An 18,154-nucleotide genomic window follows, 5' to 3' on the forward strand; every position below is an offset into this window, starting at 1 on the left:
GGCATTGATTCACATTTAAGCACTTGTGTTGACACTCAATCACCAAAATACTTAGAAATAGCCCAAGGGCACATTTCCCTTTCAATACGTCGGCCGGTTCATGCCATATCCTGACGGTCCGATGTAAGATGGCGGACGGTCCGCAACATATCCGGACGGTCCGGTGTGATGCACCGGACGGTCTGTGATGGGGCCGAATTGTTCGGGGTTGTACCCTGATGGTCCGGCCATGTACGGTGCGACCTGAGCATTTTGTGTGCGGACCTGCATCGGGTCGGACGGTCCGGCGAAATACACCGGACGGTCCGCGGTATAACCGGAGTGTCTGAGATGATGCTCGGACGGTCCGGCCGCGTCCAGTACCTGTCGCGTGCCTAGTGGTTGCGGCTGTGATGGTGACACGAAAGCGTGCATCAGCATACCATATGATGGCTGGGTCAAGGGTGACCCGTTTATAGCCGATGTGTTTGATGCGGGTGGCTCTGTAATAGACTCTCGCGATGGAAAGCTAGGAGCAGATGATTTCTCGTATTCACGTAGATGCATTTTAATAGATTCATCAACATATTGCTTTAACTGATCTCCTCGTTGATCCATGAAAGTCATAAGAGATAGATTTGGAGTACTTACAGCGGGACCCTGAAGTGGAGGTAGGAGAGATTCCATATCGATCTCCCCTTGACGGATGATCTTCTGGTGGCGATCCACCATGAAGTGTGACAAGTACTTTTCCGCCGCCTCCTTGCGCCGTTCAGAGAGTTTATGCAGCAGTTCCGCCTCTTCCTTGTCGCATTGTTCGTTCCATTGCCGCATCACCTCCTTCTCATCACGCATTACAAGGTCTTCAAAGGGTCTTTGGTCATCAGCCGGGAGCGCCTCCATGGCCAGCTTGATGATGTTGGTGGTGGAGATCTTGGTGTGATCCTTAGAACCGGCCATCTATGGGCCGATTTTTAGCAGGTCTAGACACTTAGTCCCCAGCGGAGTCACCAAAAGTATGTTGACACCTTTTCGGGCGCCAAACACTGCGTGAGAACCGGTGGCGGTGCCGTCTGCAGAGGCGCGGATGGTCCACGGCCAGGGGCCGGACAGTCCGCGACCTGGTACAGGGGCTGGCGTTCCCTGCCTGACGGCCGGACGGTCCGCGCCTACAGGCCGGATGGTCCGCATGTGCGCAGGGGCGGCGAAGGTCGCCGGCGGCGCCTGGATCTCGCTCCCAGGAGGGACCCCGTCGGGGAGGAGAGATCCTAGGGGTTGTCTAGGCTCGGCAGGCCAACCTAGACTCCTCTAATCGACGTAGAGTCGAAGAGAAACGGAGAATTTGGGGATTGGAATACTAAACTAGGGCTAAACTAGAACTACTCCTAATGCGTAAGGTAAAAACGAGGAATATATTTGATTTGACCGATTGTTGCGGGGTTCAATCGGTCGTAGCCCTTCATCTATATAAGGGGAGGTCTTGATCCGCTTCAAACTGATTTCTGAGTCAATCCCATGGTTTTAGGTAACAAATCCCGCGAGAAACTAGAAACCCTAACTGTCTCTGCGCACGCGCGGATCGTCCGCGCCGCCACCGCGGACAGTCCGGACCGCGGACCGTCCGGCCTAAGGGCCGGACCGTCCGCAAGGCCTTTTTTGGCTTCCAACACTCTCCATTCCAAAATCTAGTCTTTGAATTTCAAATTTGTTTGTAAGTTTCATACCTAGATGAAATACACAAATAAAAATACCAGCATGAGGGATCATTTTCCCTACTACACATTTTCCTTTGTAGTTTACATTGTTTCCCTTTTTCTCCTCTCTTCTTTTCTATTTCATTTTCAAATTCTCGATTTCAATTTAGGTTAAACTCCAATTTCAGCATTAATTGATTATTATTATTATTATTATTATTATTATTATTATTATTATTATTATTATTATTATTATTAAGTGCACAAACAAATAACCTCCAACATGATGCATAGATTATTTATGTTTCATTAGTTAATTTGTTCACTTTAAATATGATTATGCATATGTTCTAATGAATGGATGGCAATACATATAAGGATATTAAGTCTTCTCTTTTATTATCCACAAGTTGGATATTACAAAATAAGGTATGTCAGTTTCTACATGGTTCTCTATCTCTACTATTTACTGGACAACAATCAAAGGGGATATTGAGATATGTCAAGTAGATCACTTGTTTAGGATCAAAGAAGTCGAATTCACTATTTTCTTATCAGCGTTATCTCTAATGTAGATTGGATATGAGATATAGATGATAGAATATCTACAAGTGATTTTCTAGTTTATTTGGGCAGTAAACTCATCTTATGGAGTGCATGTAACAATGTTCTCGTTTGGATTCATCACTTTTAGCATATCTAGGTTCTCTTTGATTCATTAAATGCTAATAGCTCGTAGTGAATATTAGCTAGCTAACAGTGAGCTGGTTTTGTCCAACTAATAAAATACTTATTGATTGGATATATTAGAGTATGTACAACTTAGATACCATGTTGCGGTTCTCTAAGCTCTAGATACACTTAAAAACTCGTTCATATAATCTAATATATATAAGTATTGTATCTTATTCAATAAAATCTCTCAAGATCCAGTTTATTTATGTGGGTTGTATATGTGAAACCATATCTTAATCTTAGAGAGACGTGCTATAGACGTTTCATTGTTAAGATACGTTTCTTGTGTGTGTGTTTTTTTTGCAATTACAGCCTTAGATATATATTGAGATATGGGTCATACATGCAGTTAGATAACAATTAGCTGGATCTCGTCTGGATTCGAAGTAGGTAGTTATAAGTAGCTAACTATTAGCTGGATTTCGTCTGGATTTAAATGAGGTAATTATTACCTGCTTGGAACGGGTCTGGGCCTGGGCCATACTAACAACGTCTGATAACTGACGCCGGCCCATACTGCCCAGCACTGTCGAACCCGCGTCCACGCCGCAGGTATTGCCGTATGCGACAAAATGAAGCGGCAAACCTCCGTGTTTCTTCCACTCCCGCTCCTTGCCTTGCCTACGTGCGTTTCGCTCGCACAAGCCAAACCCCCCTCCCCAAAAGCTCAACCCCCCCGCAGTCGGGCTGTCCCATACCACCTACCCCCTCCATCCATTTGAATCTCTCCCCCTCCCCGATCATCGCAGGCCGATCGATCGGCGGCTGCGGCGGCGATGGGGCGGAGGAATGACGACATCGACTGGAAGAGCGTGTTTCTGTCCTACTTCTCTCATGGCGCCTCCTCCGACCCCGCCGCGACGCGGGCGTCGGGCGTCGCGATGGCGGCGTCATCGGACGACGACGAGCGACGGCGGGGGTCTCCGGGCCTCCACCAACGGTCCGAGGAGCCGCGCAGCGAGCTGGAGCGGCGCTTCGGCAAGTGCTGCCGCCCCGGCGCGCAGGTTGATGGCGGGGCGCAGGCGCAGCACTGCCGAGTCACCCGTGCGGCGGCCAAGGTACGCAACGCACGCCTGCTCGCTCCTGTGCTCTTGTCACGGGGACGAGCTGTGGTGTTTGTACTATCTGTGCGCGTTCTGTTGCTCATTTTACTTTTGTGCTTACGTACTGCGTAGGTTTTGTTCTCGCTCGCTCGCTTTATCCATCAGTTTCTCAGAGTACAATTTCTCGCTTGGTTTGCAGGCTGCTGTTGGTTTGGGACCGGATGTTTCTTCTGCTTCTAACGTTGTATATGACCTCAGTAAGATCCCCTCCTACGCTTGCTGTCGCTATCGTTTTTTTAACCTTGCACGTCTGCGAGTGGTTTTAAAGGTGGATTGGGAGAATTTGGGCTCAAGCAATGGGGTATTGAATTTATCACGTACCGCGGGAATGCATGCTATACCTGTGCGTGTGGAGTATCAATCAAAATAGAACAGTCGTTGAATTCACTAACACAAGCTTGCTAATATATAGACGTCTAGAACCTTAGCTCGTAACTCTAACCACTAAAACATAGAACAAAAAAGTACACTTTTTTTGTAAGTGTGTGTGGCGAGCTGGCGAGAGGATACGTACGGTGATATATATGCTATATATATGCAAGGAGACTGCAACCAACAGGTTATTGTACCTCCGATTAGTGGACAGTGCCGTCTGACGGGCCTGACCAGAGGACAGTGCCGCCTGCGCTGCTCCGACTGCTGTGCCACTCGACAGAGTGAGGCTGACAGCAGCCAAGTCCGGCCTCGGGCGCCATAGGAAACTCCGCATCGCCCGACCCAGGGCTCGGACTCGGGCTCAGCCCCGGAAGACGACGAACTCCGCATCGCCCGACCCCAGGGCTCGGACTCGGGCTCAGCCCCGGAAGACGACGAACTCCGCCTCGCCCGACCCTAGGGCTCGGACTCGGGCTCAGCCCCGGAAGACGACGAACTCCGCCTCGCCCGACCCCAGGGCTCGGACTCGGGCTCAGCCCCGGAAGACGACGAACTCCGCCTCGCCCGACCCAAGGCTCGGACTCGGGCTCAGCCCCGGAAGACGACGAACTCCGCCTCGCCCGACCCCAGGGCTCGGACTCGGGCTCAGCCCCGGAAGACGACGAACTCCGCCTCGCCCGACCCCAGGGCTCGGACTCGGGCTCAGCCCCGGAAGACGACGAACTCCGCCTCGCCCGACCCCAGGGCTCGGACTCGGGCTCAGCCCCGGAAGACGACGAACTCCGCCTCACCCGACCCCAGGGCTCGGACTTAGCTCTGGCCTCAGCCGACGGTCTCCGCCTCACGCGACCCAGGGGCTCGGACTCGACCTCGGCCTCGGAAGACATACTCGACCTCGACCTCGGAGGAGCCTCCGCCTCGCCCAACCCAGGGCTCGGACCGACCACGTCACAGGAGGCGCTATCATTACCCTACTCCAAGCTAACTCAGGCTACGGGGAACAAGACCGGCGTCCCATCTGGCTCGCCCCGGTAAACAAGTAATGATGGCGCCCCGCATGCTCCATGACGACGGCGGCTCTCAGCCCCCTTACGGAAGCAAGGAGACGTCAGCAAGGACTCGATAGCCCCGACAGCTGTCCTTCCGCCAGGCTCCAGCGCTCCTCCGACGGCCACGACACCACACGAACAGGGTGCCAAAACCTCTCCGGCTGCCACGACGGCATGTACTTAGGGCACTAGCTCTTCTCTGCTAGACACGTTAGCACACTGCTACACCTCCCATTGTACACCTGGACCCTCTCCTTACGCCTATAAAAGGAAGGACTAGGGCCCTCTTACAGAGGGTTGGCCGCGCGGGGAAGGACGGGACGGCGCGCGCACAGGCCTCTCGCTCCCTCCCGCGCGGACGCTTGTAACCCCCTACTGCAAGCGCACCCGACCTGGGCGCGGGACAAACACGAAGGCCGCAGGTTTCCCCTTTTACGCCTGTCTCCCTCCAGCTTTTTTCCCCCCTTCGCGCTCCGTCTCGCGCCGACCCATTTGGGCTGGGGCACGCGGCGACAATTTACTCGTCGGTCCAGGGACCCCCCGGGGTCGAAACGCCGACAGTTGGCGCGCCAGGTAGGGGCCTGCTGCGTGTTGACGAACAGCTTCCCGTCAAGCTCCAGATGGGTAGTCTCCAGCAACCTTTGCAGCCTGGGACGGTGCTCCGTTTCGGGAGTCTTGAGTTCATCTCCCTTGACGGCAGCTACGACATGATACTCCTTCCCCTGCCGCGCGACAGCGACAAGGGCGGCCGACAACCCGCCCGCCGGCGGCGGAATCGACGACGTCTTCCCCACGTGGCGGAAGAACAACATTCGGGCTTGTCCCGTCCCCTCCCCCGCCGACGGAGGAGGAGGCGGGGCAACCAAGGCCAAGCCGGAGGCGGCACCTCGTCGGCTGTCGAGCGAGTCGACGGCGCCGGCGCCCCAACGGGGGGCACGTCGGGCATCGACCTCGCGTTTGAGACGAAGACAAGCGCCGTTTCCCCGCAACACGCCAACTCCAAGCGGACGGACGACGCCAGCACGCTCGCAAAGGACTTGCTGGGCGTCACCCTCGTACCTGAGACGACGGTGCAGTCTGCCCCTGACGCGACTTCGTCACCACCCGTCGACCAAGAGGTACCGACCGATTCCTATCTCGAGCCTTTTGGATTCAGCCTCGACCCACCAAGCGACTTCGCTTCGGTGGACGCTTTCATAGAGGCGAGTCCAAACCCTCCGGGGTACGGTATGCGGTCACCCTGGGACCGGCTGACAGCCGTCTCAACCTACGGGCCCTCGGGTTCCGAGGAAGATGACGAGCCCGACTTTTGTTGGGATTTCTCTGGACTTGGTAACCCCAGTGCCATGCGGGACTTCATGACCGCATGCGACTACTGCCTTTCCGATTGTTCCGACGGTAGCCGCAGCTTCGGCGACGAGGACTGCGGCCCAAGTCGTGAATGTTTCCACGTCGATCTAGGGGGTCCCGGCGAAGGCAACCATCTTGGTATACCGGAAAACGGTGATCCCCCTAGGCATGCGCCTCGCGTTGACATCCTTCGGGAGCTAGCTGTGGTCCCAGTCCCTGCGGGGGTCAGGACTCACAGCTCGAGCAAATCCGCGAGATGCAGGCCAGGCTCGACGAGGGAGCAGGAACGCTTGAGCCGTTCCGCCGGGACATCGGGCAGGAATGGGCAGGCCAACCTCCGGCTGGAGAAGCGCGTCATCTACCCCAGGGCATCCAGCACCACATCGCCGACGATGTTAGGGCAAGGCTGCCACCGGCTTCCAGTGGGGTCGGCCAGAACCTGGCTGCAGCGGCAATACTTCTCCGCGCGATGCCGGAGCCATCAACCACCGAGGGGCGGCGTATCCAGGGAGAGCTCAAGAATCTCCTGGAGGATGCCACGGTCCGACGTGCCTAAAGCTCTGCCTCCCGAAGGCAGGGGTACCCCTCGGAGCATCGCGCCGCGACTTCCCGATTCATGCGGGAAGCCTCGGTCCACACCGGGCGCACGCGCAACACCGCGCCTACGGCCCCGGGACGCCTCGGCAACGAACACCATCACCGCAACCGTCGAGCCCACCTTGATGAGAAGGTGCGCCGAGGCTACCACCCCAGGCGTGGGGGACGCTACGACAGCGGGGAGGATTGGAGTCCATCGCCCGAACCACCCGGTCCACAGGCTTTCAGCCGGGCCATACGACGGGCGCCGTTCCCGACCCGGTTCCGAACCCCGACTACTATCACAAAGTACTCGGGGGAGACGAGGCCGGAACTATGGCTCGCAGACTACCGGCTGGCCTGCCACCTGGGTGGAATGGATGACGACAACCTCATCATCCGCAACCGCCCCCTGTTCCTCTCCGACACCGCTCGGGCCTGGCTGGAGCATTTGCCTCTTGGGCAGATCTCCAACTGGGACGACCTGGTCCAAGCCTTCGCCGGCAACTTCCAGGGCACGTACGTGTGCCCTGGGAACTCCTGGGATCTCCGAAGCTGCCGCCAACAGCCGGGAGAGTCTCTCCGGGACTACATCCGGCGATTCTCGAAGCAGCGCACCGAGCTGCCCAACGTCACCGACTCGGATGTCATCGGCGCGTTCCTCGCCGGCACCACCTGCCGCGACCTGGTGAGCAAGCTGGGTCGCAAGACCCCCACCAGGGCGAGCGAGCTGATGGACATTGCCACCAAGTTCGCCTCTGGCCAGGAGGCGGTTGAGGCCATCTTCCGGAAGGACAAGCAGCCCCAGGGCCGCCAGCCGGAAGATGTCCCCGAGGCGTCCACTCAACGCGGCACCAAGAAGAAAGGCAAGAAGAAGTCGCAAGCGAAACGTGACGCCGCCGACGCGGACCTTGTCGCCGCCGCCGAGTACAAGAACCCTCGGAAACCTCCCGGAGGTGCCAATCTCTTCGACAAGATGCTCAAGGAGCCGTGCCCCTATCACCAGGGGCCCGTCAAGCACACCCTTGAGGAGTGCGCCATGCTTCGGCGCCACTTTCACAAGGCCGGGCCACCTGCGGAGGGTGACAGGGCCCGCGACGACGATAAGAAGGAGGATCACAAGGCAGGAGAGTTCCCCGAGGTCCACGACTGCTTCATGATCTACGGTGGGCAAGTGGCGAACGCCTCGGCTCGGCACCGCAAGCAAGAGCGTCGGGAGGTCTGCTCGGTAAAGGTGGCGGCACCAGTCTACCTAGACTGGTCCGACAAGCCCATCACCTTCGACCAGGGCGACCACCCCGACCGCTTGCCGAGCCCGGGGAAATACCCGCTCGTTGTCGACCCCGTCATCGGCAACGTCAGGCTCACCAAGGTCCTCATGGACGGAGGCAGCAGCCTCAACATCATCTACGCCGAGACCCTCGGGCTCCTACAGATCGATCTGTCCTCGGTCCGGGCAGGCGCGGCGCCTTTCCACGGGATCATCCCCGGGAAACGCGTCTAGCCCCTCGGACAACTCGATCTACCCGTCTGCTTCGGGACTCCCTCCAACTTCCGAAGGGAAACCCTCACATTCGAGGTGGTCGGGTTCCGAGGGACCTACCATGCAGTGTTGGGGAGGCCATGCTACGCCAAGTTCATGGCCGTCCCCAACTACACCTACCTCAAGCTCAAGATGTCGGGCCCCAACGGGGTCATCACCGTCGGTCCCACGTATCGACACGCGTACGAATGCGACGTGGAGTGCGTGGAGTACGCCGAGGCCCTCGCCGAATCTGAGGCCCTCATCGCCGACCTGGAGAGCCTCTCCAAGGAGGCGCCAGACGTGAAGCGCCATGCCGGCAACTTCGAGCCAGCGGAGACGGTTAAGTCCGTCCCTCTCGACCCCAGCAACGACACCTCCAAGCGGATCCGGATCGGCTCCGAGCTCGATCCCAAATAGGAAGCAGTGCTCATCGACTTTCTCCGCGCAAACACTGACGTTTTCGCGTGGAGTCCCTCGGACATGCCTGGCATACCGAGGGATGTCGTCGAGCACTCGCTGGATATCCGAGCTGGAGCTCGACCCGTGAAGCAGCCTTTGCGCCGATTTGACGAAGAAAAGCGCAGAGCCATAGGCGAGGAGATCCACAAGCTAACGGCGGCAGGGTTCATCAAAGAGGTATTCCATCCCGAATGGCTTGCCAACCCTATGCTTGTGAGAAAGAAAGGAGGGAAATGGCGGATGTGTGTAGACTACACTGGTCTAAACAAAGCATGTCCAAAAGTTCCCTACCCTCTGCCTCGCATCGATCAAATCGTGGATTCCACTGCTAGGTGCGAAACCCTGTCTTTCTTCGATGCCTACTCAGGATATCACCAAATCAGGATGAAAGAGTCCGACCAGCTCGTGACTTCTTTCATCACACCTTTCGGCATGTACTGCTATGTAACCATGCCGTTCTGTTTGAGGAATGCGGGTGCGACATATCAAAGGTGCATGAACCACGTGTTTGGCGAACACATTGGTCGAACGGTCGAGGTCTACGTCAATGACATCGTAGTCAAGACGAGGAAAGCCTCCGACCTCCTTTCCGACCTTGAAGCGACATTCCGGTGTCTCAAGGCGAAAGGCGTAAAACTCAATCCTGAGAAGTGCGTCTTCGGAGTCCCCCGAGGCATGCTCTTGGGGTTCATCGTCTCTGAGCGGGGCATCGAGGCCAACCCGGAGAAAATTGCGGCCATCACCAACATGGGGCCCATCAAGGACTTGAAAGGCATACAGAGGGTCACGGGATGCCTGGCGGCTCTGAGCCGCTTCATCTCGCGCCTCGGCGAAAGAGGCCTACCTCTGTACCGCCTCTTAAGAAAGGCCGAGTGCTTCACTTGGACCCCTGAGGCCGAGGAAGCCCTCGGGAACCTGAAGGCGCTCCTCACGAACGCGCCCATCTTGGTGCCCCCCGCGGCCGGAGAAGCCATCTTGATCTACGTCGCCGCTACCACTCAGGTGGTCAGCGCCGCGATCGTGGTTGAGAGGCGAGAAGAGGGGCATGCATTGCCCGTCTAGAGGCCGGTCTACTTCATCAGTGAGGTACTGTCCGAGACCAAGATCCGCTACCCACAAATTCAGAAGCTGTTGTACGCGGTGATCCTGACGCGGCGGAAGTTGCGACACTACTTCGAGTCTCATCCGGTGACTGTGGTGTCATCCTTCCCCCTGGGGGAGATCATCCAGTGCCGAGAGGCCTCGGGTAGGATTGCAAGGTGGGCAGTGGAAATCATGGGCGAGACAATCTCGTTCGCGCCTCGGAAGGCCATCAAGTCCCAAGTCTTGGCGGACTTTGTGGCTGAATGGGTCGATACCCAGCTCCCAACAGCTCCGATCCAACCGGAACTCTGGACCATGTTTTTTGACGGGTCGCTGATGAAGACAGGGGCAGGCGCGGGCCTGCTCTTCATCTCACCCCTCGGGAAGCACCTACGCTACGTGCTACGCCTCCACTTCCCGGCGTCCAACAATGTGGCCGAGTACGAGGCTCTGTTCAACGGGTTGCGCATCGCCATCGATCTAGGGGTCCGACGCCTCGACGCTCGCGGTGACTCGCAGCTCGTCATTGACCAAGTCATGAAGAACTCCCACTGCCGTGACCCGAAGATGGAAGCCTACTGCGATGAGGTTCGGCGCCTGGAGGACAAGTTCTACAGGCTCGAACTCAACCACATCGCCCGACGATACAACGAGACTGTGGATGAGCTGGCTAAGATAGCCTCGGGGCGGACAACGGTTCCCTCGGACGTCTTCTCCCGAGACCTGCATCAACCCTCCGTCAAGACCGACGACGCGCCCGAGCCCGAGAAGGCCTCGGCTCAGCCCGAGGCACCCTCGGCTCAGCCCGAGGCACCCTTGGCCTAGCCCGAGGCGCCCTCGGCCTAGCTTGAGGCACCCTCGGCTCAGCCCGAGGCACCTTCGGCTCGGCCCGAGGCACCCTCGGCCCCCGAGGGTGAGGCACTGCGCGTCGAGGAGGAGCGGAGCGGGGTCACGCCTAATCGAAACTGGCAGACCCCGTACCTGCAATATCTCCACCGAGGAGAGCTACCCCTCGACCGAGCCGAAGCTCGGCGGTTGGCGCGGCGCGCCAAGTCGTTCGTCTTGCTGGGGGACGGGAAGGAGCTCTACCACCGCAGCCCCTCGGGCATCCTTCAGCGATGCATATCCATCGCCGAAGGCCAGGAGCTCTTACAAGAAATACACTCGGGGGCTTGCGGTCATCACGCAGCACCTCGAGCCCTTGTTGGAAACGCCTTCCGACAAGGTTTCTACTGGCCAACCGCGGTGGCCGACGCCGCTAGAATTGTCCGCACCTGCCAAGGGTGTCAATTCTATGCGAGGCAGACACACTTGCCTGCTCAGGCTCTGCAGACGATACCCATCACCTAGCCGTTTGCTGTGTGGGGTCTGGACCTTGTCAGCCCCTTGCAGAAGGCACCCGAGGGCTACACGCGCCTGCTGGTCGCCATCGACAAATTCTCCAAGTGGATCGAGGTCCGACCCCTAAACAACATCAGATCCGAGCAGGTAGTGGCGTTCTTCACCAACATCATCCATCGCTTTGGGGTCCCAAACTCCATCATCACCGACAACGGCACCCAGTTCACCGGCAGAAAGTTCCTGGACTTCTGCGAGGATCACCACATCCGGGTGGACTGGGCCGCCGTAGCTCACCCCATGACGAATGGGCAAGTAGAGCGTGCCAATGGCATGATCCTGCAAGGACTCAAGCCGCGGATCTACAACGACCTCAGCAAGTTCGGCAAGCGATGGATGAAGGAGCTCCCCTCGGTGGTCTGGAGTCTGAGGACAACGCCGAGCCGAGCCACAGGCTTCACACCGTTCTTTCTAGTCTATGGGGCCGAGGCCATCTTGCCCATAGACTTAGAATACGGTTCCCCGAGGACGAGGGCCTACGACGACCAAAGCAATCGAGCTAACCGAGAAGACTCACTGGACCAGCTGGAAGAGGCTCGGGACATGGCCTTACTACACTCGGCGCGGTATCAGCAGTCCCTGCGACGCTACCACGCCCGAGGGGTTCGGTCCTGAGACCTCCAGGTGGGCGACCTGGTGCTTCGGCTGCGACAAGATGCCCGAGGGCGGCACAAGCTAACGCCTCCCTGCGAAGGACCGTTCGTCATCGCCAAGGTTCTGAAGCCCGGGACATACAAGCTGGCCAACAGTCAAGGCGAGGTCTACAGAAACGCTTGGAACATCCGACAGCTACGTCGCTTCTACCCTTAAGATGATTTCAAGTCGTTCATACACCTCATTCACGCACAAAGTCTAACCGTCAAGGAAGGGTCAGCCTTGCCTCGGCAAAGCCCGACCCTCCCTCGGGGGCTAGAAGGGGGGAACCCCCTCCGCGTCAAAATTTTCCTCGGAAAAGATCTTTTCTGTCAGAACGTCTTTCGTTCTTTTCGAATACTTCGAAAGTGGGATCCTGAAAACAACGGAGTACACGTAAGCAGCCAAGGCTGACCGAGCCGAGGGACTCCTACGCCTCCGGGATACGGATACCTCACTCATCACCTTCTGCGATAAGTAACTCACGCTCGGATAGGAGATTCCGCGGACCGAACAAGTCTTCACGCTCGAAAACTCTTCTGCCGAAACGATTTTTCGGGCCTTCTCGACTATATCGATGGCAGAATCCTATGGACGAGTAAGAGTACACGTAATCGGCAAGGATGACCGAGCCAAGGGACTCCTACGCCTCCGGGATACGGATACCTCACTCATCACCTTCCGTGAAAAGTAACTTTCACTCGGACAAACAATTCTGTTACCGACAGATAAGTCCAGATACCCGAAACAAGAGGAAAAGAAATGCAGCTTTACAACACGATGACAGTATGTTTGGGCCTCGGCGGCCGCAGAAAACGTACGCACACTACAAGACAGACCAATCTTGCAGGCTCGGACCTTGACGGAGGGGGAGCAACAGCACCCTCGGCGTCAACTACACCTTCGGCAAAGTCCGACCGAGCCTCAGGCGGCAACGCGGTTGGAGGATCTGCACTTCGAAGGACGACGTCGGCACCGCGCCCGGGCCATCACCGCCAGGGTCTTCTCCAGGAATCCGGCCCAAGCAGACAGCTCGGCCGGCCACCCCAAAGCCTCAGCCAGCTGTCCCCCGAGGACATCAGCCCGGCTCGTGGCCTCGGCAACTCGACTCCGGCGTCGGTCCCGCCAGCGGACGGCCCGGCCAGGCTCCAGCCGACGAAGTCTTCTTTTCGAGCCAACTCCGCCTCTGTCCACACTGACGCCGCTGCCTTCGGCTTCGGCTCAGCGAAGAGCGGCCGAGGGTTTCCTTTAACTGAGCAAGAGAAACCTCGGGCGGCAAGGCCGACCGAGCTGAGGAACTCCTACGCCTCCGGGATACGGATACCTCACTCGTCGCCTTCACACGAGGCAACTCACACTTGGTTAAGCGGTTCAGTTAGCCGACAGGCGAGTCCTAGTGCTCGAAATGAGGAAAAAACATGGCTCCGTGCCAAAAATACATACATGTTCAGGCCCCGATAGCCACAATGAACAGACACCGGCACTCAAGGTGCCATTACAAACGGAACTCTGGTTCCGCCTCCGCAGGTACGAACAACCCCCCACGATTGGAGGGCCTGCGGAGCAACAGAAGGCCGACGGATGGCTCGCCGCCGCCCGCTCCAGCAGCGGCGACGACGACTTCTGCTCTGAGCGGCCGAACAGCAGCAGCGATGACCTCAGGGTGGATGCTGCTGCCATAAAGCCCTCGCCCACATCCCCACTCGAGGGGTGAGGACGAGCAGAAGGCCGTAGAGTTATAGGTCAGTCCGCGGGTGGCACCGACTATCTCGTCGGCGGAGAAACCTCTTCCGGCTGCCGCGGCGGAAGGTGGCACCGGAAGCAGCGCCGAAGCCGCTCGGACCGGAGAGCCGGACACGCGGCAGCTACCAGCGCCACGAACGGCGAACGCCCTTCCCCCCGATCACTGAGGGAAGGAGCGGGCCGCTGCCCACGCGGAGACCGACCCCAACTCGGCGCACTCCCCTCCCCAGCACTGATGATGAACATCCTTGAAGCTGAGGGAGGGGTAGAGTCCGCAGCCCGGCTTGCTTCTCCCCACCCAGGAGCTGGTGGTCACCGTCTTGGGTGACCACCGGCGAGGGGATGCGGCCGGGCTGGCTGATCAAAATCCTTGAAGCCGAACGATGGCTGAAAGGTACTAACTTCCGCGAAGTTGCGTTCCTCCAACGACAGGGCGGAAGAACTGCGAGTGTCCCCCATCCGAGGGCTCGCAAGGTGGAAAGACGCGATGCATGAAGGGAGCGCGAATACATGGTTGCCTTTCAAGGGGGTCACCCTCCTTTTAAAGGCAACTCTCCCCACTCGCGTCCTCAGCCATCGCGGGCTGAGTCTTCTCCAACACGCTCCAAGGTCCTCCCCCTATGACACGGGGGCTGGGTCCCACGCGTCATGCAAGCTGGCCCAGGGCAGAAGAAGCCAAATCGCCGCGCGCGGTGCGCACAACTGCCCAGCGGTTACGAGCATCCCTCCACTTTTGCCCGGACCAGCGGGTGAAAGGGCGGACCACCATGCAGGCGGCATGCAACCGCACCAAGGGGGCGCACCCTTTCAACTCCGACGCGTCCAACATGGAGACCCAGGCCCACACGTCATGTAACCGGCGCGCCGGTTGCTACGTGCAAGAAACTGCACCGCCACTCGCGCCACTACCGTGCCTCCTCGACTGCGGAACCAGTACCGCGACTCGAGGCAGCCCTGCGTATGACCCAACAGTGCCAACCAGGCACATCGGTCACGGGTCAGTCAGCCGCGGGAGAAGGCGCGACGGTCGATATGGCCAGAAATGGGCCGGCACTAATGGCGGTGGCAGGCGGGCGGAAGCAGCGGTCACGTCGTCAGCCAAGCTCACGTCCCCTCCTGGGACAGCGAGAGAGCCCTCTCCCACGGCGTGAAGACGGCGCGCCCGTGTTCCGTTCCTCGAACGACTCACACACGCGCAACGGCTGCCCCGCGAACCACTCGTCCCGTCGCATTAACTCTGCGGCAAGACAGGCGGCACCTTTGGCAGGAGAAGCAGGCGACGCTTCACCTCCGCCATAATGACCGCGTCAAAAAAAGGTGCGCCACGTCATTCGATTTCGTATCCTTTTCCTCTTCCTCTTTCTCTCTCTTACAACAGGGACCGGGAAAGGGGATACCCCGAAAGGGATCCTTCTCCGTGAAGGAAACGGGCCCCGAGCCCCCCTACTGATCAGAGGTTCGAAGGCTGACCCCCCGGAGGGGTTCAACAGCCGCCTCAGAGCGGTCGGGCTCCGCGCCCACTACTGGTCAGAGGTTCGAAGGCCGGCCCTTCGAAAGGGTTCAACGGCCGCCTCAGGCCACTCGGGCTCCGCGCCCACTACTGATCAGGGGTTCGTAGGCTGGCCCTCGAAGGGTTCACAGCCGCCTCAGACGCAGAGCGAGGGATGACCCTGGGTACGTTCGATACATAACCAAGGCTCGGGCTACGCTCCCGAGGTACCCTAGGACATTTCCGAGACCAACGAGAACGATTTTGTAACGGAATCCCATTAGAGGGAGGCATCGAGCCCTCGGACCCCATCAAAAGGGGACCGGGTCCGGCAAATCATCCGCAGGTACTTTTGGAGCGCGCCTCCGGGCCTCTAGCTGACCCCTAACAAATGGGGCACGGGCGTTCACTCGGATTACCCGTTAGCAGCTCACTGGAGACACCATGTTCGGCGCCCTCCAAGGGCAACATGGCGCTTTTCTCCCCCTCCTCCTTGCGGAAAGGCGACGCAGGGGCGTATGTAAAAAAGTTGAGTCTGTCCTTGACCGTCCTCTCGCTCTGTGCGGAGGCTCGGGGGCTGCTCTCTCAAACCCGGCTCCGGCCAAACCGTTGACAGCGTCAACATACCAGCCCGAGAACTTGGGACCCGACCGTGCACCCGGGCTACGGCCAGCTCGCATGAGGGAACAACTAGACCGGCCGAAGCATCGCGAAACGCATTAAGACCTCGAAGGAGTCAAACCACTCCTCCGAGGCCTCGGGGGCTACACCCGGCGGGTGCGCTCGCGCGCACCCACTGGAACAAAACGCAACCGAGAAAGGCCGGTCCCCTTGCAAAAAAGTGCGACAAAAGCCTCCAAGCGGGTATTAACACTCCCTTCGAGGCTCGGGGGCTACTGTCGGGGACCATAATTAGGGGTACCCCCAAGACTCCTAATCTCAGCTGGTAACCCCCATCAGCACAAAGCTGCAAAGGCCTGATGGGTGCGATTAAGTCAAAGCTCGGTCCACTCAAGGGACACGATCTCGCCTCGCCCGAGCCCAGCCTCGGGCAAGGGCAGCCGACCCCGGAGGATTTACGTCTCGCCCGAAGACCCCCTCCAGCAACGGACACACCTTCGGCTCGCCCGAGGCCCAGTCTTCGCCAAGAAGCAACCTTGGCCAAGTCACCACGTCGACCGACCGTATCGCAGGAGCATTTAATGCAAGGATGGCCTGACACCTTATCCTGACGCGCGCCCTTCAGTCGACAGAGCCGAAGTAACCGCAGTCACTTCGCCGCTCCACTGACCGGCCTGACCAGAGGACAGTGCCGCCTGCGCTGCTCCGACTGCTGTGCCACTCGACAGAGTGAGGCTAACAGCAGCCAAGTCCGGCCTCGGGCGCCATAGGAAACTTCGCATCGCCCGACCCCAGGGCTCGGACTCGGGCTCAGCCCCGGAAGACGACGAACTCCGCATCGCCCGACTCCAGGGCTCGGACTCGGGCTCAGCCCCGGAAGACGACGAACTCCGCCTCGCCCAACCCTAGGGCTCGGACTCGGGCTCAGCCCCGGAAGACGATGAACTCCGCCTCGCCCGACCCCAGGGCTCGGACTCGGGCTCAGCCCCGGAAGACGACGAACTCCGCCTCGCCCGACACTAGGGCTCGGACTCGGGCTCAGCCCTGGAAGACGACGAACTCCGCCTCGCCCGACCCCAGGGCTCGGACTCGGGCTCAGCCCCGGAAGACGACGAACTCCGCCTCACCCAACCCTAGGGCTCGGACTTAGCCCTGGCCTCAGCCGACGGTCTCCGCCTCGCCCGACCCAGGGGCTCGGACTCGACCTCGGCCTCGGAAGACAGACTCGACCTCGACCTCGGAGGAGCCTCCGCCTCATCCAACCTAGGGCTCGGACCGACCATGTCACAGGAGGCGCCATCATTACCCTACTCCAAGCTAACTCAGGCTACGGGGAACAAGACCGGCGTCCCATGTGGCTCGCCCCGGTAAACAAGTAATGATGGCGCCCCGCATGCTCCATGACGACGGCGGCTTTCAGCCCCCTTACGGAAGCAAGGAGACGTCAGCAAGGACTCGACAGCCCCGACAACTGTCCTTCTGCCAGGCTCCAGCGCTCCTCCGACGACCACGACACCACACGAACAGGGTGCCAAAACCTCTCCGGCTGCCACGACGGCATGTACTTAGGGCACTAGCTCTTCTCTGCTAGACACGTTAGCACACTACTACACCTCCCATTGTACACCTGGACCCTCTCCTTACGCCTATAAAAGGAAGGACCAGGGCCCTCTTACAGAGGGTTGGCCGCGCGGGGAAGGACGGGACGGCGCGCGCACAGGCCTCTCGCTCCCTCCCGCGCAGACGCTTGTAACCCCCTACTGCAAGCGCACCCGACCTGGGCGTAGGACAAACACGAAGGCCGCGGGTTTCCCCTTTTACGCCTGTCTCCCTCTGGCTTTTTCCCCCTTCGCGCTCCGTCTCGCGCCGACCCATCTGAGCTGGGGCACGCGGCGACAATTTACTTGTCGGTCCAGGGACCCCCCGGGTCGAAACGCCGATATATATATATATACACACACACGATATGAAAGGAGCTGCAACCAACAGGTTATTGTACTTCCGATTATGGTGCAATCATGGTGTCCTACATGGTCGTCAAACCCAGTTGGATGGCATCAACTCAAGATTCTCCCGCTTACATCATACTTACGGGTTTATACTTAAAACTTAATTTCTTAACTACTTTTTTAAACTTTTAGTTCCTACCAGGGATGGCAATGAGAAATTCCTTGTCGGAGAATAGCTCCCCATCCTCGTTACCTCGACGAAAAAAATTTCCCGCATGGATCCCACGAATACTTGCGGGAAGACATTTCTTCCCATCCACATTCCCCGCTGAGATAAATCCCTGATGAGGATCTCCGTCCCCGCTCAAATTATAATTAGGACATAAATTGTTT

At 58.5% G+C, this 18,154-nt stretch overlaps 1 protein-coding gene across 2 annotated transcripts in view; it reads left to right on the forward strand.

Moving 5' to 3' along the window:
- Positions 1-3,035: 3,035 nt before the first annotated feature.
- LOC100382789 (uncharacterized) overlaps positions 3,036-18,154 on the forward strand; it is a 49,786-nt gene continuing 34,667 nt past the window's right edge. The window contains exons 1-2 of one of the 2 annotated variants that reach the window (XM_008646002.4): positions 3,036-3,466; positions 3,651-3,708. In XM_008646002.4, coding sequence (XP_008644224.1) covers positions 3,185-3,466; positions 3,651-3,708 — 340 coding nt within the window. In that variant the 5' untranslated portion in view covers positions 3,036-3,184. The remainder of the gene's footprint in view (positions 3,467-3,650; positions 3,709-18,154) is intronic. The other variant, NM_001175493.1, reaches the window with a different exon arrangement.

The sequence above is a fragment of the Zea mays genome, chromosome 1, assembly GCF_902167145.1.
Source record: "Zea mays cultivar B73 chromosome 1, Zm-B73-REFERENCE-NAM-5.0, whole genome shotgun sequence".
NCBI lineage: Eukaryota > Viridiplantae > Streptophyta > Magnoliopsida > Poales > Poaceae > Zea > Zea mays.